Below are 22,968 nucleotides of genomic sequence, written 5' to 3'. Positions count from 1 at the left end.
AAGATTAACAATAATACATAGGACTTATATCATCAATTTAGGATTCAAAAAACTTCCTTTTCTTATAATGCATAAAAGACACAAATGAATTAAAATTAGCGCTCAAAGTAATTGCTTTTGGTTTATGCAAACTTAGGACAGTCATCAAAATGATTGAGAATATATATTAATGGAGATGTCGAAAATTAGCTAGCTAGCTACCCAAGTCATCAAACTAATTAATCAGCTTAATTCAAAACTAAGATAAAATGTCTAATTTAATTGATGTAAGGAGGACAACTTTTGACGTGAACTAATAACGACAGAGAGGGGCCAGAGTTGAGGTGATTCCTATAATTTGATCAGACCGACAAAAATAAAAGTATGGCCCCTTTTTTTTTTTGGATGGTTGAACATTATAAACTAAGGTACCTCCCTTAAAAAGGAAGGCAATCATGTTATTAGGACTTATTCTAAAGGCCAATTCGAGTCAAAAAGTGCCCAATTGAGAATAGTAACTAAATATATTAGATATATGTATGACCATATATATATATATATATATATATTATGGATATTTCAGATCATTAATTTCATGAATCATGATTTATTAGGTACCACTTCACTCCAAATCACTAGCTTTAGATGCTCTTCCCAACAGTTTCGGTTTCTGGAACAAGATCGAGCAACATAAATTTATGTCCTCGTGAGTTTGCATTAGAAGAATTAATAATTAATTCATAGTAATAATTGAAGCTTGTTACTTGAACTTTTCTGTCTCTCATCGATCTTCTTAGTTAATTACCTCATTTCTTTATATCACTTGTATAGATTACTGCAAGAAACTTTAAATCATTCTAAAATGTCTATACAGGGAGCCAGTATTCATTACCGATCAATGATAGCCATAATCTTAACAGATTAATATCATGGAATTCCCAAAAAGAATAAAATATATATATATATATATATATATCATCCTAATCACCTCAAAAAATTCTAATTTTATAAAATGAAGATACAATGCAAAATAATCCAGGTAAAATGTACATTTACACTTTATCCTAACTGATTTGTATTATATCTCATGTATCCTGATGTGATAATAATAATTATATATATATATATATAAACACATAAATTATGAATCAAAAGCAAGAAATTTTCTTAAAATTGAATTAATTAATTATACTAATTAAGTTAATTAGTGCTGGTGATTTGGTATTATGCTGGTTATTTATTTTTTACATCTAATTGTATAATTTGTTTACATGAAATTAATGTAAGTTAGTATTACTTAGAATTTACTATATATTTCTACAAATTTAAAGGAGAACAAAATGAAAAAATAAAAGCACTAAATTGAAAATTGTTTGAAGTAAATTTTCAATTTGGTATTTATATTTCTTTTTCACATCAAATTTTTGCTAACAAATATTTAAAATAAACAAATTGTAGAAATCTAAGGATAAAATATCAAAAACCAACGCAATTGACAACAACAGTATATTTAAAGGCAAATTTCAAGAAAAACGAACTATTTTGCAGCTATCCTAGGTAGGTAGGTAGAGAGTACTGGTGGTGAAAAAAAAAATATGAAATGAAATAATGAAAGAAGATGGAAAGTTTAAAATGTGGAGTGATGATTGAATAGATATTCAAAATGAAATAATTAAATGTAGTATAAATATTACTATTAATGTGCAAAAAGAAGGTATTTATGAATTATTGAAGCAGCCCAAGTGGAAAGTTGGCATAACTGTTAAGGGAAAAGTCATCATTTTCTGCTTTGAAATGTATGCACCAACTTTCAATATGTCTCCAAGAGGAGGCCGAGAATGACCGTTAAGGATTAAGAAATCTCGATTTCTCTTTTTTATTCTCTCTCTCTTTTTTTTTTTTTTTTTTTTTTTGGGTGAATATTCTCTCTCTCTCTCTCTATTTGTGTGTATGCAAGAAGCATATACGCTAAAAAGAAATGCATTTTCAGTTACTTTCACGGACAGATTACTTCCATTCCATTAAATTAAATGTCTTTGTATGAAAACCATAATGTACCTTTTCTCTCACCTTCCCAAGAAACTTATGTAAGCAACCCTAAAAATCTAATATTCTTCTTCCCAACCATACCCAGGTTGGAACATCATCAAACATCTCTCTCTCTCTCTCTCTCTCTCTCTCTCTCGAAGATATTATTCAACAACAACTTTGACTACTCTCATCCAAAAACTCTTCCTGCATAGAATATTGCACGCCCACATCACACAATGCCTTGTTCTTTTCTTTTCTTTTCTTTTTTTCTTTTTTTTTTTTTTTCCTTTTCCCAAAACTTACCGTTTACGTTGTTCTCAATAAATGCATTTTGTTACATTACAGTTGATAAAGTTCTGGCTTCATTAAATTATTTACACAACATTCATATATACGTTTTCAATTTTCAAATATACGAACACTTGAATAAAGATGAAATATTCAACCATATTTGGTTGAGATAATAATGGAGTTTATTAAATAAAAATTACGTGATTTGATTGTGTTAACCCTTGTTATAAAAATCGTCATGAAATCTTCAATATAACAAATTTTTCAACAACCCCAGTCCATGTATACAAAAGAAAAGTTTTGAAGTATATAAATCATTATTGATTCTTTTTGGTAAATATTAAATAATTAATTTTATTATTGATTCAATTCTTGTAAGTTTGAGTTTTTAAAGAAAAATAATATTTTATCATGGAGAGAAACTTATGTATAACCGTTACATATTATAAATTTTTCTCTTTAACATAAGCAACATATAGATCATGCATTGCATTGAAATCTTACTTTGGTAATTTCTGGAGCGAAGAGTGTCCACATGATAAATATATGTATGAATATTTGTATGTATGTATATATATATATATATATATGCATGTATAATGCTTGGACTTGGTAAACGTTTTCTTCATTTCGTTTTCTAGCTATGTCCATTTTTGTATATCTCTGTAAATTAATTAGTTTTTAATAATATAACATTTTTAGTTACTTCGTCCCGCAGGGTTTATATATAAATAAACATTAATTTTCATTCTCAACAAAGACACGGGACTCCACCACTTTATATAAATATATATATACATGTATGGGTTTATAATTTGGTCAAAGAAACAAATCAATGTTGTTAATTTCATTAATTGGCAAGCCTACTTGTTTGTTTGCTATTTGCACGAAGATACAAGTAAGTAATCGATTGGTCATTCAAAACTTAAAAAATATTTAAAACGTTAAAATTCTTAGGCAGCAAATTTTAAAACGCTATAGATTAATGTTAGAATACTGTGACGTGTTATCAAACATGTATAATGGTTGAAGTGAAGTAACCCAAAAGGATTTGTTCGTTGGACTTTTCTTATATAATTTTCCTTGTTTCATGCTTCACCACAATAACTAACGCCATTTAAACCCAACTTTAATATTTATGTTTTTATTATATCCAGACAAGTACAGTTAGTTGGCTTTTCAATCTGTAATTAAGTCTCATTTCAGCAAAAATTCTCATCTCTTTCTTTAAGAAATTATTGATGCTTTTGACAATGACACTTTAGCTACTTTCATTAGCTCTTATTTGGTTTATCTCATCATTTTTAGACTTTATTACTTATTATTAAATCAGTCTAATTCTTTATTATTAAATTTGTCTAATCCTGCCTTTTTAATCATACTTAGTCACACAATTAGAACAACTATAATCACTAGCCATATTAATTTGTCAAACACGCACACATGTACACCTATAGATAAATTAGTGTAAGAAATATATGTCAGCATCAAACGGCTCCTCCACATGCTATAAAACCCCTGCCAAATTAAACCAGATCCCCCTGGTAATTAATTTTTTTTTTTTTTATGATTTCATATAAATATGCTAAATCCCCAAAAAAAAAAAAAAAAAAAGAAAGGAGAGAGTTAATTACCATGATGTTCAATATAACGTCAAATGGACGTTAACAATCTAAATCAAATAAGATAAACGATAAATGTTCATTATTATTAATCGTTTTGCATGCTAATTGCCATGTTTAAATTAAACCAGGTTGGAGTTTTATACACTTTTAACCTTTAAGACATGAATGTTGGAATATTTGATATTACAATTTAATTTTGATACCGTGACATCCTACCCACTCCTCATTTAGGCCAATCTAGAGCAGCATGGGAAATTAAGTTTCATTTCTAATTTTTTCTCTTCATGTCTGGTAGAGGAAACAATTGCTTTTACCCTTTTGATTAAAAAAAATTAAAAAAAAAAGTCCGATTTAATTAGTCAATGTTAGCTAGTTCTACGGAAATTTTGATCTGCTAGTAAATTACATTTATTTATACAAAAATAAATAAATAAATAAATTAAGCTATATATGCTAATTTATTTTTTATCCCAAAAAAAAAAAGAAAAAAAGAAAAGCCAATGCTATCATGATTATTATTAAATATAATCAAACAACTTATTAATTTATTATCACCTATGGTCGTATCATTGTGTGCAAGACAAGTTGCTAGACGCGCACTAATCTGTGGATTTTTTATCTCCTTGATTTTCTAGTTTATGGACTGTCACAGTTCGTTCCAGTATTCAATTTTTTTTTTTAAATTCATTATTTATTATTATTTAAGAAGGAGACAGATATTCTTTTGAAGTTTTGCTTTTTCTTCATAATTCATAGATTTGGATTTTTATTTATTTGTTTATAAAATCATATATTTAGAATTGGAAGTTGTATATTCATTTAAATCATTTCCCAATTTATTTATGGGCCAGGGTCTACAAGTTTCCTCGTCCAGTTTAAATTCAACATTTAACAATTGAGCCCAAATTCTTTAGTTCTGTACTCTATTGGGCCCATTTAATATATTTTGCTCCGTGGTGCCATTTTTTTGTGCCATACAGAATATATGTACCAACTTTCAGGGAGATAAACAGCGGGGAAGAGAGTCAGATTGCAATTTTTGTCTAGTAATAAATTTTTCTTATTAATTTAATTTCTTCTTCTTTTCATAGGATATTAATTAGTCCTTTAATTAGAGTGTTTTTATAAGCTAATTTATTCATGTTGAAAGAGAAAATTAGGAACAGTTAACAGGATAAACCATGCATGAAAACTATTTGGATTATTAAACAATTCAAGTGGTAAGAGACTAGCACCGTACCACCATAAAGATTATATTTATTGGTCTTATAAATATCATGACGACGGAGACAATGAGAACAAGGAAGACACATCACAAACCCATTTCACGCTAAAACCAAGTAAACAAACACTTTTCAAGTTCGGTGACAGGTCGGAACCCTTTCACTTGGGTCCCATATGACACATATACACACCAGAAAGTAAAAAGCAGAGGAAAAAAGAATCTTATTGCATAGCAATAAAAGATCATTGATTTGGAGGTGTTGTCTATTATTGTTGTTACCATGTATGATGTAAATTATTCTACGATTATTGATGTTTTTTTATTTATTTATTATTGATGTTTATTACTACGATTATTATCATTATTAGAAAAAAAAAAATACTTACTTTCTTTTGCTGGATAATTAGGAAGAATAAAAAAGATTGTATGATGTGTTATATATTCTTCAGAATTTGTACGATGATTTGAGATGAGAATCAAACGAGTAATACTAGTTATATCCGAAACAACTGTATCTGCTTCCTTGTTCAGCTGTTATCAGTAATAATTAATTATTTCTCTTATTATTTATTTAATTTTTTGGCTAAATTTGTATACAATACATATTAGGCCTGGTAATGTATATCTTATTTGTGCCGTGTTATATCGTATTGTGTTAATTAAGTTAATCCAAACATGATCCGTTAAGTTTTTGTGTAAAAATAAATAAATTCGAATACATTCAATAAATTATCGTATAATTCACCGTTCAACTCATTAATTATTAACAATAAATATAAATTTAAATATTTAAATTTCATTTAGTTTTAAAATAATAAAATAATATTGTTTTAAAAAATTACAAAAATTTTTGTTTGTTTTTAAATTTTTTAAAAATTAACTAAAAAAATAAATTAATACATATTTAATAATAAATTAAATAATTTTAATATTATAAAAATTTATATAATTATTAAAATATTTTTTTAATAGATTTATTATTTTTTATTTGTTAAAATTTATTAATTTATTAAATTTTATTATATGTGATTGATACTGAACGATAATATTAACTAAATTATGGGATAAATTTGTGCCATGTTATCATAGAAGATTTTACCTAACCTAACACATATTGCAAATAAGATAGACCAAGTCAAAGTACATGTCAAATCCAAGGGAAGGTCATGGATCGGATCTCTTTGTTATCAAAAAACTGAGGCGACCACAGAAATATAAATAAATAAAATAAAATAATTATGGTAATTTTATTAGTCAATAAGGCCTTCCTTTTGCCTAACCAAACAAGAAAAAGATAAAAGAGGAAATGGACAGTTGGATGGTAAGTATTGTTTTGGTCATTATAATAAGAAAAATGGCAAATTAATACACGATTAATCCTCTTATAATTATTTGCTAAACATCGTGCCTGTCTCCCTACTCTGCATCCCAGTTCCACTTTTAATTATTATTCAACAAGCTTCCAATTCTTGGGCTATAATTAGTGCCCTAGTCAAAATTTACACTTCCTAAACTTTCTTGATTGTCGGGAAAACATTTTATATGATATAATTATTATTATTTTATATATATATATATATACACGTATATACTTTTCTCCTTTGTAAAAGAGGGTTTCTCTTCCATCTCTCCTCAACAAATTTTTTTCGAATTGTTTACATTATCTTGTGAAGGTAGAATTTGACATATTCAAACTCAATATCATGACAATTTTACCTGGTATATTATAATTTCTTGAATAAATGGACCCAAAATATCATGCCCTTGGAGTTATATTGTGTTGTTAAAGAATATTTTGGCATTCCTCAAATATGTATATATATACACATACATATATATATATATATATATATGTATGTATATGTGTGTGTGTAAGTGTGTAAAGGTATATGGTTTGCATGATTTCTGTGTCTGTATATTTTTGATGCAGTAAGAAATTTATAAAGAATAATTGTGAAAGACAATCATCCATAACTATGAAAACACAAAAATATGCAAATCTAATCCTAACAGTTTTCTATGTAATTCCCTTATAATAACATTTATATATATATATATATATATTGACACAAATTTTTTATAAATTTATAAAATCAATGACAAATTCTTCCTCAACTAATATTACCAATTTTCTTTAACTTTTAATTTTAAACGAGGACATGATATATGAGGAGTCAGGCATGTATATTTTTTCAAATTTCTTTTAAATAGCCTCTTTCTCATTCTCTTTACGTGTTGGACACTTTAATCTTCTAATTTCATGTACATATGTTTTATAATATAATTGAATAAAATTAAGGTGGGCGTCAATCCAATTCTCGGTTGATGTTTTATATTTTTTTTTATACCAATCAAATAGGAAAAATCAACCAATCATTATGGATTTGGTTTGGTTTGATTTGGTCAGTTTTTAAATGATAATATTTTATTATTATTTTTAATTTTTTTAATTTTATAATAATTTAAATTTAATATTATTAATATATTAAATTAAATCATAAAGATATAAAAAATATATTAAATATATAATTTATTATAATAAAAATATTAAAAAATTATATACAATATATACATATATATATATATATATAATTGGTTCGATTTGGTTTAGTTTTTTATTAAAATTGCTCAAACAAAATCAAATGGGCTATGAGTCAAAAATTGAATTGAACCCAACCTCTTTAGTTAGGCTAATTCAGTCGATTCGGATCAGTTTATATTCATTCCTACAAAAAGTAAAAGGCATAAATTAACAAAAAGTTCTAGCTATTAATTAGTGGGATATGAGAGATTTCCAATCTCAATATTACCCTTTTTTTAGGCTTTATTACTAAAATTATTATCTTTATTAACAAATATTAGATTGTCCACTGAAAGTCATGAGGTCAATTTCTTACATAGTAGTTATTTGATATTATGTTATAGTTTATTAATACATTATATCAAAAAAATTTAAAAAAATAAACTAAAATTGATAAGCAACCCAAAATTCAGTAATCCTGCAGCAAGAAGTTAGAAATAAAATTCATCAAATCTTTTGTTTTTTTCTTTTTTGGGATTACATGTTATTCTAATATAGAAAAAGAGGGATGTATAACTCAAAACTTACAACCACTTCGAGTGTAGGTGTGAAGCTGCAATTTGGTGACTTAATTAAAACATGAATGAGAAGTTTAGCCTTTTCTGCACCAAGTAGCTTCAAAATTTTATTATTCTTGGTGAAATAGTAGCTTCAAATGTTCCTGTATCCTACTAGTCAGGGATACAATAGATGGTAAAGAGATTGGGTTCAACTAAAAAAACAAAACCAATGAGAAAATGGAAAAAAAATAATTCAAAATTCTGGCAAAAAACAAATTGTTTTCGAAGTATGAGAGAATAAAGTTGGGAAAAAGCCCTGTGGGTGGGATTCTTTGTTAGAGTACAGTAGAGCTGAAAATTGTCCTTTAAATTTGGTAGAATTCACAAACTGACAAAGAAGTTGATGATCAGCATCGATTTCATTCTTCCAATAATAATATTATTCAACACTTCCTTAGTGCCAACATACCCAACTCTTCCAACTTTTTTTCTCTCCTCGAATCAACGAATTTGTACTTTCCATATGTAGATTTATCAGGCTGCAGTGTAACTGGGTTTGGATAAAGAATAGAGGAAAAAATGATGAACTGGACTGAATTTAACATTGTAATATTATAAGTTTGTGAAAACTAGTGGTTTTGATAGTATTATATTAATAATCTTTTAATCCTAAAATAGTTTTCAAACTCTGTAATAATTATCCAGTAGTTCCAGACCCATCATTAAGATACATGTATACGATTCGTTTTCCATTAGATCAGATAACTTCAATATAGAATTTAATGATATCTTTTTCTGATCTAGTCAGCCAAAGTCTCATTCTTTAATTTTGAAATTAATTTGGCATATACATACAAGACGTACAAACGCGTTTATATGTTGTTGCTTTTTTCTTTTTCTTGACAATAATAATACTTCCACGTTGTATTATGTGTATTGAATGATTTTTATTCTATCTTATTTTATTTTTTTAAGATAAATATGTGTATTGGATGATGAATCTAGTAGGATATCCAAATTCTTTATCATTTTTTTATTTTTATTGTTGAACTTTGTTTTACTTGAAAATTTCGATTTTTTGTAAAGGGTACTATTACTTTCAGACCCTTATATAATAATGGAATTACTATACTTCTTTTATATATATGTATTTTTTTTTATATATATATAAAGTTTCGACACGCCATTATTTAAGGAAAAAAAAAATGATTCACTCAAAAGAACAGAAAATGATTGGTGAAAATTGTAATAGTTTATTCTGAAATTCAAAATACCAATCAATATATTGTCGACCACTTACAAAAATAATAGGCAGGGAGTCTGAGAGTGGAAATTTTTCTTTTTTTGTTTTTAATTTTTGGTAAAATTATAAAATCCCGTTTTGGAAATATCAAAATTGATTAAAAAATTAATTTTTAAAATTTAGTTTTTTGAAAATTAATTTTTTTCTTAGTCTGTTTAATGAATAATAAAAAAATTGCAATCTATAAATAATTAAATTTAACATTGTATAATAAATTAAGAACAAATATATATTTTAAAAAAAATTTAAAACTGTTTTATCTAGAATTTTTAAAGTAATACCTATATAAATAGAAACAATTTTTCTATATATTTTTTTATATTGAATCTAATTCCCTGAATACATACTTTTTCACATTATAATAAACATCTAAACAAAATAAAATTATCAGTTTTTAAAAAAAAAAAAAATTTCACTAGCTTTACTTTTATTCAAACATACTGTAGTGAAAATTTTTTTGCTCCCATATATTTTACCTAAGATAATGATAAGGATTTATGTGTCATTTCGCTCACACAGATGCTTCAATTTTTTTTTTTTTTTTTCCTTGTATGGGACCCCTTCACACGCTTTTGAACATTAGAAGATTAGAAAGTAGAGAAGTATGATATAGGGAAGGTTGTCTTTAAAATATGGTTTGGTTTTAGGTTAAGAAAAAGAAAAAAGAAAAAAAAAAAAAAAAAACTTTGACTTTGTCTAGAGAAAATGTCCATGATTCTGCTATGCATTCATTCTTCGTTTTCAATGATGTTTGATTCAACGTCACTTTGCACCATTCAACTTTTTCCACCACTTTTCTCTTTTTCAACTCTTTACCGTACAAATTGCTCTCTCTGTTTTTCACCTTTGTCTGCAAATAGTTCCTTTTTTTTTTTTTTTCCCTATATTCATCAGCAATTTTTTTTAAAAATGGTACTTTTTCCCTTTTTCTTTTTTTTTTTTTTTTTTGGTGAATGTACTTTTTATCCCCATTTCTCATACATAAACTTGGGAAACACGGACCCAAAAAAAAAAAAAAAAAAAAAAAAAGACCACTGAATTTTGTAACGAGATGTGGGACCTACATGATATCATATAGTGATCCGTTATTATTATTAATTTTTTTAATAAATTGAGCATGAGAGATTTCCTTGATCTTGAATCCAAATACGTTGTTCTCACCAGTGATCCATTAGTTTACGAAACCACCTATCTCCTTGAAATTTAATCATTTCAGCTTATCAATGATTCTAATATTACTTATAAAGATTTACTAACCTATTAGATAGCTTTTAAAAGTGAAAATTATAACATCTTCAACGAAAATGAAAACTAAAAAAAATAAATGTACTATATAATTTTTTAAAAATTTATTTTTCAATAATAATGTTTAAAATAAATATTAAGCAATATGAATGTTTATTTTTAAATATTAAAACTTTTTGAAAAGGTAAATTCTTTTTGAAAAAATAAACTTTTTTAGAAAAGTAGTTAAGAAAATATTTAATTAATTACTGATCATAACTAATTTTTGTGCAAATATTATTGAAAACAATTTTAGATTTGAGAGTCCATTACTCCATTCTAATATTTTATACTGTTTAGATTTAAATAATATTTATTTTTTATATCATATAAAAAATAATTCACATTCACTGGTGCAAATACTCTCCAAGTTAACTTTTGCGGTCCTAAAATTACATTTACGGGGTGTTCAAAAAATATTAAAATTAAGAAAAAAATTAATTTTTAAGATTTAGTTTTTAAAAATTTAGTTTTTTGGAAATTATTTTTTTTCTTAATCTGTTTGGTAAGTAATGGAAAAGATGGGATTGATAAATAATTAAATTTAATATTGTATAATAAATTAAAAATAAATATATATTTTTTAAAAAAATTAAAACTATTTTTTTTGGAATTTTCAAAATAACACCTATATAGATAAGAACAATTTTTCCATATATTTTTTTATATCGGTGAAAATCATCTAATTTTCTGGATCTACAATTTTCTACTTCATTAGTAAATATCCAAATAAAAAAAAAATTATCACTTTTTAAAAATATTAAATTTCCAATAATTATATTTTTATCCAAATATATCTGGACCTGTACAAATTTAGTATCCACATCCCACATTACACATATAACTAATCGTATGTCTTGATTGGTCTGCAAATTGAACGGTCATGATTTTGCAGCACATTTCATATAATGAGCGTGACAAATGTAATTTGTCAACATCTTGAGTCAGACAAGTTGGTATAAACATGCAGACAAAGAAGAGAAGATAGAGAAATGGTGAAAGTTAAATTCCAGTGAAGGAAAAGAATTGTGATTTTACTGAGAAGTTTCTCTCAGGGGAAATCTTTGGGTGAGTTTCTAAATGCTTTTCTTTTTACTTTCCTTAGATTCCAGAAGAGTGGAATTTTCTCATATCCAATCAATGGTTGCTTTCATAACAAAAATATGAAGTCTTTGGAATGTTAATCTGTTCAAATTTTTGAAAAGTGGGTAGCTTAAATCCTTCCAACCAGAATAAGATTTCTTCTCTATTATTTAATTGTTCCTTTATCTGGGTATGTTTTTTTGTATTTTATTATATTTATTTGTTTATGGATTTTTTTTTCTTTTTTTTCCCCTTTCAAGTTTGTTCTTAGTTGTTTTTTTAACTTGTTTTCTTTTGGTCTTTGATGTGGGGCTTTGTTGCTTTTCAACGCACCTAACATCACAATCTAAAAAGAAATTTCTTTAATGCCAAGATAAGAAACAAGGAGGTGTTTCTGGCTTTTTGGATTATATTAAACCCTGTTATTCCAAGGTCAAATTCTTAGCTTTTCCTCTTCCTTTAAAGAGAACTCTTAGGTTGATCTCCTTTGGGATTTCCACTGATTTGCAGAATATGTCTGCCGATATGATTTCTGCTGCTGCTTCTTCTTAATGTTTCCTCTTGTTACAGAACCATATTAGGTTTCTTTTTCTTTTTCTCTCTCCCAACTGTTTTCTGTTTTCTGTTTTCTATTTTCTGTTTTTACTTGTTTGCATATTGATTTATTCACATATTATATGGATCTTATCAAACATAAAATTTATTTGCCAAAATCTGAGGCAATCTGATGTTTCTTCTTCCTGCTTTAACTTTTTTTTTTTTTTTTTTTCCTTTTCATATTTATTTCTTCCTTTTTAGGGGACTGGTTATGTTTTTCTGCATAGAAAAGCCTGCTTTGTTGAAATATCTGACTTTTACTATTCTAAATTTCATTTTGTCAAATTTCCAGGACTTGAAGCCTGGGGTTTTAGTTCCTTGCCAGAGAAGTGAATTTTGTGCAGATTTTTGTCCACTTGTTTTGTTTATTCATAATTTATGCTTGTTATAAGTGAATGAAATTTTTATTTGGCTGTCTTCTATTTGGTTGCTATGGTAAATCATTGAGCTTTCTTGTTGACACATGATCGAAAACAATGAAATCTTCTATTGTTGGTAATTTATATATCTTTTTTCCTGAAAAATTAAATTTAAGTTACATCTTTGTTGCATAATCTGATTTTTTATCCCAGCTACATGATGTTCAAGGTGAAAATTCTCATTCCATCTTACTGATGCTTACTTCTCTGCAATTTTCTTCATTCTTGTTGGTATAGACCTCACGATACAAAAGATCTAATGGTTCCCCAGCCTTCGGATCACATATCCTGATATGGGGATGACTCTTTTAAGACTACATTTAAAGAAAATGGAGAATTACATGTTATCCATCTCAATTTTATCCTAAAAGGCTTAATCTGGTGTCAGTGTATGGGGACTTTGAGGTCCTAATTTACTCGTGTTGACTTCTGAGTGATGGTGTTTTGTACAAATGCACAATGAAATACTATCCGATTTCATAGATGATGAACACCGCACTTAGTGAGAAACATCCTGATTTTATATTGCGATAGAAACTGTCAATAATGAATTCTGGATGTGTAGTTCCCTGTTCGAGAGATTCGTTGTTCTTGAAATATCTTCTTGACAATGAATTGTCTCTGTATGTCTATTTTTCTGTCTGTCTTTCTCTCGTACGGACATAAACACATACCATTCTCATGCATGCTGAATTGTTTCCATCTGTTATCTCTTCTCTGCTTCTATACATGCAGCCTAAAAATCAATATGATTTTAACTATATACTCAAAGATGGTTTTAACTACTATTTTCTCAACTGAAAAAAGCTTCATACAGTTTCTTTTCTAGTTTCTAAGTTTAACAGAAATTGATATAAAGTTCCCTTCTGACACATGTGGTGGTTTGTGATACAGAACTCAAAGTGTTTCGTTGAACTCATTGACCTTAGAAACTGACAAAGTTAAAGGTGAAACCATGTCTTTAGTTAGGCCAGCAGAGTTATCCGCTACTGCATACAGAAACCCCAAGCTCTACTCATTGAAGGGAAGTAATGATGGCTCTGGCTTGTCAACCCAAATTTTTGGTTCTGACAAGCGCAAGACCATGTACGTTACTGATTCTTACTGCACCGAGAGTTACGAGAAGTACTTCGTTGATTCTCCTTCGGATGAAGTACTGCAGCCATCTTGTTCTAGTATCTCTGGAATTTCTTCTAATAATCCTGAAGGTCCCTCTTGTTACGAGCTCCGAACTGGATCAGTTTCCCCCTTGACCCCTCAAAATCCTTATAGTGCTTCTATTGTGTCCATGAGGCATCGTGATGCTTATAAATCAAACTTTGAATCTGATCACTTGGAGAGTCAAAGCCCAAATCTAGGGGAGTTTGATGAAAACAAAATGAGATTGAAGCTTCAAGAATTGGAGAGAGCCCTGCTTGATGACAATGATGATGAAGATGAAGAGGATATGTTTGGCAGTGGCCAAAGCATGGAAGTGGATGGTGATTGGGTTGACCCTGTCCAGAATGAAATGCTACATGATTCACCCAAGGAGTCTTCATCCTCGGATTCTAATATCAGCAGCATCAGCAGCAGCAAAGAAATGTCACAAGTTTCTCCCCGGACTCCGAGACGTTTGCTTTTGGATTGTGCTGGTGCAATTTCAGAGGGTAACATTGAGGAAGCATTAATGATGATAAATGAGCTTCGACAGCTTGTCTCAATCCAAGGAGATCCACCTCAGAGGATTGCAGCTTACATGGTAGAAGGCCTTGCAGCACGGATGGCTGCTTCGGGCAAGTTTCTCTATAAAGCCTTAAAATGCAAAGAGCCCCCGTCCACTGATCGCCTTGCAGCTATGCAGATCCTATTCGAGGTTTGCCCTTGTTTTAAATTTGGATTTATGACTGCAAATGGTGCCATTATAGAAGCTTTCAAAGATGAAAAAAGAGTACATATAATAGATTTCGACATAAACCAAGGGAGTCAGTACATAACGCTATTACAAACACTTGCCAATGAGCCTGGTAAGCCATCTCGTTTGAGGTTGACAGGGGTAGATGACCCTGAGTCAGTTCAGCGTTCCGTTGGAGGCCTTAAAATGATTGGACAAAGGCTTGAGAAACTGGCAGAAGTACTTGAGGTGCCATTTGAGTTCGAGGCAGTGCCCTCAAGGACTTCACTTGTCACTCCTTCAATGCTGAACTTAAAGCCAGGGGAAGCACTTATTGTGAACTTTGCTTTTCAGCTCCATCACATGCCCGACGAAAGTGTTTCAACAGTAAACCAGAGAGACCAGCTCCTTCGAATGGTTAAGAGCTTGAACCCGAAACTTGTAACAATTGTAGAACAAGATGTGAACACCAACACTGCCCCATTTTTCCCGAGATTTGTTGAGGCCTACAATTACTACTCTGCAGTGTTTGATTCACTAGATGCAACTCTCCCTAGGGAGAGTCAGGATAGGATGAATGTCGAAAGGCAGTGCCTCGCAAGGGACATAGTTAACATTGTTGCTTGTGAAGGTGAAGAAAGGATAGAAAGGTACGAGGTCGCTGGTAAATGGAGGGCAAGAATGGCAATGGCCGGTTTTACTTCATGTCCAATGAGCACGAACGTGATCGATTTGATTCGGAAACAGATCAGGCAATATTGTGACAGATACAAGGTCAAGCAAGAAGTTGGTGCACTTCATTTTGGATGGGAGGACAAGACTTTGATTGTTGCTTCAGCATGGAGGTGATAGGATATCATTTTGGCTTCCATCAGTTGCTACGCTTTACTAAATTTTGTATCTATCTTTTTTGGTGTGGGATTATTATTATGTATGCTGATAATGCTATATCCGAACAAAAAACCATAAGGACTTTCGTAGGGAACTGCTAATCGCCTAACAGTGATAGAAGATCTAGTTCTATGCTTGTTCTAGAATAGCTTTGTTATAATCTTTTCCATCTTATAATGTTATATATATATATATATATATATATTTGAATTAAACGACGTATAGATATGGTTCGACTTCTCTCTATTTCATGTCAAAAATGTATTTAAAATCAAATATTTAAACCACAATTGGTAACCATTTTATTGCCCTTCTGGGAGGGCATTTTCATGGTGAATCCAGTTTGTTCATTCATATAAACAAATTTGAAAACGTCCTTCACAACTGGGAATAGGCCAAGCGTCATACCGACCAGCCAAGAAATTTTCTCATTTTTAACTTATTAAGGTTTCTAGGCAAATACAGTATAAAATCAGAATTATCCGTCCATGTTATATAAACCCATAGTCCGAAAATTTTCATAAACCTAGCACAGCATACAACTTTAATCATCAAATTTAGTTGCAACTTCTTCCAAGGTCACCAGAAAAGGAGTATAGACGTATAATGCGAAGTTCATGTATGAATCTTTCTTTTCTACACTAATTTTCATGGCACTGCTAGTACATGAATTTTTCCCATTTCAGTAATTAAGGGCTTCATATCAAAATTTGAAGTTTACGCATGCACACTGACCAGGAAATCCAAATCTTGATTAACATCATGCATATGTTCTCTTCTACAAGCAAGTAATTTAATGTGGAAACTGGAACAAGCAAAGCTTCTTCTTCAAACACCGTAGCTTTGAAGTGAATATCATTAAATTGATGGGGAAAAGGCAAAGAAGAGAGGAGAAAATCATATTTAAACGTACAAACATTTCAAACCTTAAACTAAACATTTTGAAACATGATCGGTGCTAATTTTAGACGATCAAAATTAAATTTATAACAGATTTATTTGCATTGTCCTCAATGCTTTACACCGAGAAAACACAAGGCTACCTCAGCTTGGGCCTGGAGCTCTTCCAGGACCTTTACAATGTTGTCACGGCACATTGAGGTTGCGCTATGATCAGTGAGCATTTTCCTTAATCTTCATCCATGCATGAGAAAGGTTAACAAATATCAGAAACGTATGAAAACCAAAAACAAATTGCAACAACAAACAAGAAGATTTCTATTCACAAATTGCATGTAATGGAAAACAATGCTGTCTCTTGGGTCATGCAAGAAACAAGAAGCCAATTCTGAACCTTTCTTTTCTCTCTCTTTTTTTTTTTTTTTCCCCCTTTTTTTGGGGAAATATTGATGACATGTGATACCAATATTTAAAACCCCACTTTGCCTGCTACATCTCATTTATACAATATCTCTCGAATTGGAGGTGCAATACTAACCGATGTAGTTAGAAAAAAATTCCTCCTAGAAAAAATTGAAGAAATGGAAGCAATTTTCCTTTTCATCTTAACATACAGAGACACCCATTCTCATGCTCAGAGATCTCACATCTTGAAATAATGAACAATATGGAATCTACCCACTTAGAAACGTTCCAAGAAGATGAAATGTGGCCTTGACTAATAATCTGATCTTCAGAACCGTTTAGTTTTTACTGATTGGCATTTTTATTATGATTTGAAACATAAAGTTATGAACATTACAAAGTATAGATGGATAGCTTAAAACTCAGAAAATGTAGTAAATACCGACCTGTAGACAACTGAAGTGTTTCCATGACCTGTGCAGATTATAAGCATGGTATTAGTGGGTAATGCAGAGTACAGACTACGGATTCTAGCATCCATGCGTTTAAGAATTTCCTTTACTTCAGATGATGCATTGAATTCGATGCCCTTCTTATTGCCAGACTTATTATGACATGTAAGCAAGGATATCATCTCTGCAAGTTTCCCATTAAATTTCTCTGCATCCTGCACTTCTTTCTTGAAATAGGAATTCAATTCTGAGAATTGAGTCCAAACGAAATGCACCTTTTCGTTCTTCACCTAACATAAAAAATAGTTGCCAACAAGGTAAGGATATAGCCAAATATCCAGGACAAGGAAAGGATTTACATACAGCAAATTAAGGATTTTACCTCTTTTCTGGCTTTAGAAAGAGCTTCATCATCAGAAGCCACAGGAAATACATGGGATGACTCAGAGGCATATCTCTTCACTATGGAAACATCATCAATGATAGAAGAGGTTTTCCCACTCTCGCTCAAAACCGTAAGAAGCTTTTTCCGAACCAATGATGGCGGTGAACCAAAATCAGGTCCTAATCCACATCAAAGGGCAGAGGCATACATTAGAAATGCTAGTGAAACCAGAGAGTAGGTAAGTTGAGATATATAATTATATATTTATGTACAACTACAAGATACACGGAAGTTCCCAACATCATCAAATGGTTAAATAGAATCTTGATGGAGTAGAGCCCATTAGAATAATCATATCATTTACCATGATTAATCTTTAAAAGTGCCAATTCCATTGCAGCTCTGGCATCTTCAATGCTGTCATGACCATTCTCTGACTGCTGTATCTCCTTAGAAAGAAATTTCTTGGCCAGAATTCGTAGAGCAGTTTTATGTGATCCACCACGAGGGTGCTTGTAAAGTACAGCAGTGTCAATCACCAAATTGTGGGAGATCTTTAATGCTAACAAATCATTCTCCACTGAATGCCCAACCAGGATAGTCTCTTTATAAACTAACTTTATAAAATCTCCCTGAGCATGGGAAGCAACTGTAAATAAATCAGAAGCAATCTCAAGATAAATTAATAAGTTAAGTGACAGTTCACAACACCATGACAGAATTAAGCAAGCATAAAAATAATGGGTTCAACCATAAAAGATCCAGAAGCAACGAACCTGAATATCTTTAAGACTTGTAGTCACCCCATTTAACATCTCACTTGTGATTCCACTAAACCTGCATAAAAGAATTATATGAGTAACAGACACAAAGGGAAGAAACAGATATACCAGCATTAACAAAGACACCTGACATGGATGGAGAAAGATAAGGAGGGGATTTTAAGCAATCCACAGTAATAAAAATTTTCATCAATCCATACTTAATTGCAATGAAAAACAATAAACTAAACATATAATTCTATAGAATTATTTTAAAACTCATCAAAAAACTCAAACAGAAGTATCGGCATATAATGGTAGAGCAAAAGATGAAATAACAATATACCTGGTGTTATAATCAGTAATACTGTTTGATGGTTTAACTAACTTATCTAGCACAACCTGAGAGAAGCCCAAAGAAAGGCCAGTTAAACATTTATGCAAAATCTTCATAAGGGACCAACTGCAGTTTACTAATGACAACTCTATAAAGTTCAACACCACAACAATAATGCAGAAAATACTAACAAAACATGCATTTTCAGGAAATGGGTTCTGATAATAAATAAGAACGAAAATGTTTGTATTAATCGAAATGTTGATGTTCTGACTTTTAAAAAATGTCAATATTGAGGAAAAAGTCAGAAAATTACAATAACCTTTCATGTACCAGGTATTGTCCATTATTCAACATTTTCAAGATCAAATATTTAGAGAAAAAAACTATCTTGTTCTGGTTGTATAATATCTTCTCACAAAAATTGTTATGGAAGTTGATTCCACGTCTTTTGGAAGACTGAAAAACCTATTTAGTAGGGGATAAAAAATGTACAGATCAGTTGGCAAAAGTGAAATTACAAAATGGATAGCAAAGACCAGTTGGATATAACAAGGGTACGTTAAGTGAAACTAAAATTGCACATCCATGTATAGTATAATTTCAACAAATATATTATCAGACTCTCTTAATGCAACTCTTTTAATAAGAAATCAAAATTGAAACAAAAAAATAAGTGTAAAACCGCAAAAGCACATAAAAATCAAATTTCAAAAAAGTGAAGAATCAAATAAAATTAATCAGGAATACCTGTCCTTGGACATCGACCAGTGTAATTCTTGTGAGCTCAAAACCCTCATTTGTTATGCACTACAAAACCATGAACATAAATCAAGAAGACATCAAGTACTGCCCAAAAAAAATTCAGCACCCCAATAAGGCTATAAAGGAAAGAGAAAATAAAAACTGAAACAAAACAAGGCACTGATCTCTAATTTTTCCATTTGGAACCAAAACTATAAATTAATACTTCGAAAGACCAAACACCTTGCAAGAAAATAACAATGCCAATATGGTCTTGCTTCCTGCCAATAGATTGTTACATGCTCTAATGAAAATTTAATTATAATTCAAAACAAAACAATCAAAAGGACCCAAGGCACTCTAGGCTTCTAAAGTTCAAATTTTCCATACTATTTCAGTTAGCAAATAACTTTTGGAGCAGAATATGAAAGGATTATTAAATACATATATATTTTTTTAGGACTGTTTATTTCATAAAATCTACCAAATACCCAAACTGCAACCTTAAGTAAAGAATTTTGATATTTGAATATTTCAAATATTATTTCTCCCTCTGGTTTTTTTCTTTCGTTTTCTCACTCATCCCTCTGTTCACTTCCTAGTCTAAAAAATCTCTTTTCCGGATGGGTTCTACATTAACTTCGAAGGAATAGAATAAAACTTATTTTTTATTATCACCTCTAACAGTGTTTAAGGACTTACCATCTCACAATCAAGTGCCAACATTTCATAGGGAGATGATCCTGAAGGAGCAGGAAGAGTAGATACAAAACCTGTATTCAAGATATTGAGAGCTTGATATCTAGATAAAAATTGAAGGACAAAGATATATATCACATTGAAGAACAATAAATCATACTGGGTCTATATTACCTGGCTGATTTAGACAATATCCATTGTCTTCCAGTTCTTTCTCTGTTAGAGTGTAATATGTAATGGGGAAAGGTAGATCTTTCATAGATAATTTATTTGTCCCAAAACCACATTTTTCTGCATAACACAGATGCTATTACATTAAATATAACTTATGCACTTTCTTTGTAAAAGCGCAATATGTAAGAGGGAAAGGTAGATATTTCATAGATGATTTGTCTGTCCCACAACCACATTTTTTTGCATAACACAGATGCTATTGCATTAGAATAACTTATTCACATGCCACCCTTGCGAGAGACTAGAAGAATAAGAAGCTACATGCATACTACATACATATATATATATATATATACATGTGAAAAAAATAAAAATAAAAATAAAATGTTTAAGTTACCACTTACTCGAAAACTAAAGCTGTTAGGAAGCATGTATATACGTACAAGAACTTAAGATGAAAGCATATGTTATATAGACTTTCTTTTGGCAAACCTAAACTCCAGTTTGAGTTCCTCTCTGTACAATTACTTTTTTTCTTTTTCTAAATTTTGTATTACCTCTCAATAAAAAAAATAATAATAATAATTTTAGGTATAGAGCTTCATGGTGATAGTGGCATGTTATTCTACTAACAAAAGTAAGTTTCCTCTAGTAAAATATTATTTAAGTCCATGCTCTATCTGATTTCATCGTGTAAATTAAAAACAAAAGGACAAAGGATACAATTAGTCGACCGAATGAAAATACTTCGAAAAGTATTAGTTACCTTGTTTGGTTGTTAGGTTACAATTCCTTGAAACAGAATTACTTTGTTCCCTCTTTCTTTTTAGCTTGCATGTTAGGAGTGCATCAACTGTTTGCATGCCATCTGATACACAACTAACACAGAGAAAGCAAAAATAATAACAACCACAAAGTTAAGAAAACAGAAGTTCACAACAATACTTAAAAATAGCAAATGCAAACCACATTGTTACCAACCTAAGAGCCAAAACTGCCCGTGGATTCCCACAGAACTCTCTGAGACTCGGAATTAGTTTAGACTGTGATAAGTACAAAGCAGCATCCAGGCCAGGCAAATAAAGCATTACCACTTTTGGAATAAGCGGCTTGTTCTGATATTAATTTAAACAGCTACATAAGTAACTTTAGGAATTTTACCTAAATATTGAAAGAAAGAAGATAGGAACAACAAAAAAAAAAAAGAAATGTACCTTGATAAAAACCCATGACGGCATGAACCCTTCAGCAAGCACCCATGATGCTAAACCTTGTACATCCTGTAACACAACACAAGCTCCCATCAATACATTTCTATTATTAGCAAATAAACAGAAATAAAGAAATAACTAGGCGGCAACAATATACCTACTTGCAAATTTAGAGTAGAGCCAGACTCTGGTGTTTTTAAAACAATATCTGCTTTACCCTGCAAAGAAAAACCATTTATTCACACTGCAACAACAACTTTAATTTAATTTACATCATAAAAAAATAAAAAATAAATAAAAAAACCGACATAGCACATAAATCATAGGACATAGCATACATTTCTTCCAAGGCATATGAATATGAAAAAAATTTCAATTCTAGCATTTAATATCATAGATTACCGGAAGATTAATCCAATATTTCAAAATGATTTTCATTACCAGAAGGGTTGGTAACTCCGTCACGTCAAATGCTACATATATCACCCCTAAAATGCCAAGAATCAATTTTTTACAGCTATAATAATGGCTTTCCTATAATGGGCTTAAACTTTTACCTCGAGAAAAATATCAAATCCCTAACCAAAAATAAATCAAGGACTACAAAAAAAGTAGTGAAAGCAAAGTTTTTTTTGCATAAGAGAACAATATATCTAATATAAATATGCACCATCTCAAAACCCCTTTACTCTAAGTAATATATGTACGTATTTAAATGTATAGAAAAGAAAGAAATTGAAAATTTTAATCTTTTGAAGTTGGAAAGAAAAGCAAATTTGAGGAAAAGAAAGAAAGATTATTTGTTATACCTGAGGTCCATAAATATCAAAGAAACTGGAGCTTCTTTTAACAGTGGAAGCAGAGCTGGCTGTGGGGCCGTCGGAGATATCTTCGTCGAAAGCCGAAGCTTTGCGTTTGCGTTTCGGAGAGGGCATTCTCTCTCTCTCTCTGCCTCCGTCTCTGCCGAGAAATTGAAGCACAGCTTATAAAAGCTTGAGACGAAACAAGAAAACTGAATGTAGAAAAACAAAAACACAAAAGCAAAAAAAAAGCACTTTTTCTGTTTTACAAAAAACGGAAACAGTGTTTAGCTTAGTACGAACCCTTAAAATTAACAGTGGGCCCTTGGGCCGTTGTAGAGTTTTATTCTGTTTTCTCTACATGGCCCGTTTGCCCAAATACTTGGCCCATCACACATAAAAGCATTTGGAAATATTA

The 22,968-nt window shown here is 30.2% G+C and overlaps 2 protein-coding genes across 9 annotated transcripts; one reads left to right on the top strand and one right to left on the bottom strand.

Annotated features, from left to right (window-relative positions):
- The first annotated feature begins 11,733 nt into the window (after positions 1 to 11,733).
- On the top strand, positions 11,734 to 15,897 carry LOC107406107 (scarecrow-like protein 1). 5 transcript variants are annotated; one of them, XM_016013203.4, is made up of 2 exons: positions 11,734 to 11,887; positions 13,813 to 15,897. In XM_016013203.4, the coding sequence occupies exon 2, from the start codon at positions 13,874 to 13,876 to the stop codon at positions 15,638 to 15,640; it is 1,767 nt and encodes a 588-aa protein (XP_015868689.3). In that variant the 5' UTR covers positions 11,734 to 11,887; positions 13,813 to 13,873; the 3' UTR covers positions 15,641 to 15,897. The 5 variants fall into 5 exon arrangements, with proteins under 5 accessions (XP_015868689.3, XP_015868691.3, XP_015868690.3 ...); XM_016013205.4 differs by lacking the exon at positions 11,734 to 11,887 and adding an exon at positions 11,899 to 12,023; XM_016013204.4 differs by lacking the exon at positions 11,734 to 11,887 and adding an exon at positions 11,939 to 12,092.
- A 627-nt stretch (positions 15,898 to 16,524) lies between these two features.
- LOC107406105 (small RNA degrading nuclease 5) lies at positions 16,525 to 22,812 on the bottom strand. Of its 4 annotated transcripts, none has more exons than XM_048475269.2 (14): positions 22,560 to 22,812; positions 21,912 to 21,968; positions 21,754 to 21,819; positions 21,521 to 21,654; positions 21,306 to 21,418; positions 20,540 to 20,656; positions 20,369 to 20,439; positions 19,673 to 19,732; positions 18,932 to 18,987; positions 18,601 to 18,661; positions 18,189 to 18,456; positions 17,822 to 18,003; positions 17,434 to 17,729; positions 16,525 to 16,816 (listed from the first exon to the last, which is right to left on the bottom strand). In XM_048475269.2, the coding sequence occupies exons 1-14, from the start codon at positions 22,683 to 22,685 to the stop codon at positions 16,693 to 16,695; spliced, it is 1,731 nt and encodes a 576-aa protein (XP_048331226.1). In that variant the 5' UTR covers positions 22,686 to 22,812; the 3' UTR covers positions 16,525 to 16,692. The 4 variants fall into 4 exon arrangements, with proteins under 4 accessions (XP_048331226.1, XP_060673051.1, XP_060673050.1 ...); XM_060817068.1 differs by having other exon boundaries at positions 21,908 to 21,994; positions 22,560 to 22,700; XM_060817067.1 differs by having other exon boundaries at positions 21,912 to 21,994; positions 22,560 to 22,700.
- Positions 22,813 to 22,968: the final 156 nt, after the last annotated feature.

This window comes from Ziziphus jujuba, chromosome 5 (genome assembly GCF_031755915.1).
Source record: "Ziziphus jujuba cultivar Dongzao chromosome 5, ASM3175591v1".
NCBI classification, from domain to species: Eukaryota; Viridiplantae; Streptophyta; class Magnoliopsida; order Rosales; family Rhamnaceae; genus Ziziphus; species Ziziphus jujuba.
Note: the sequence above shows the minus strand (reverse complement) of the source record. Positions and strands in the feature narration are given on the sequence as shown.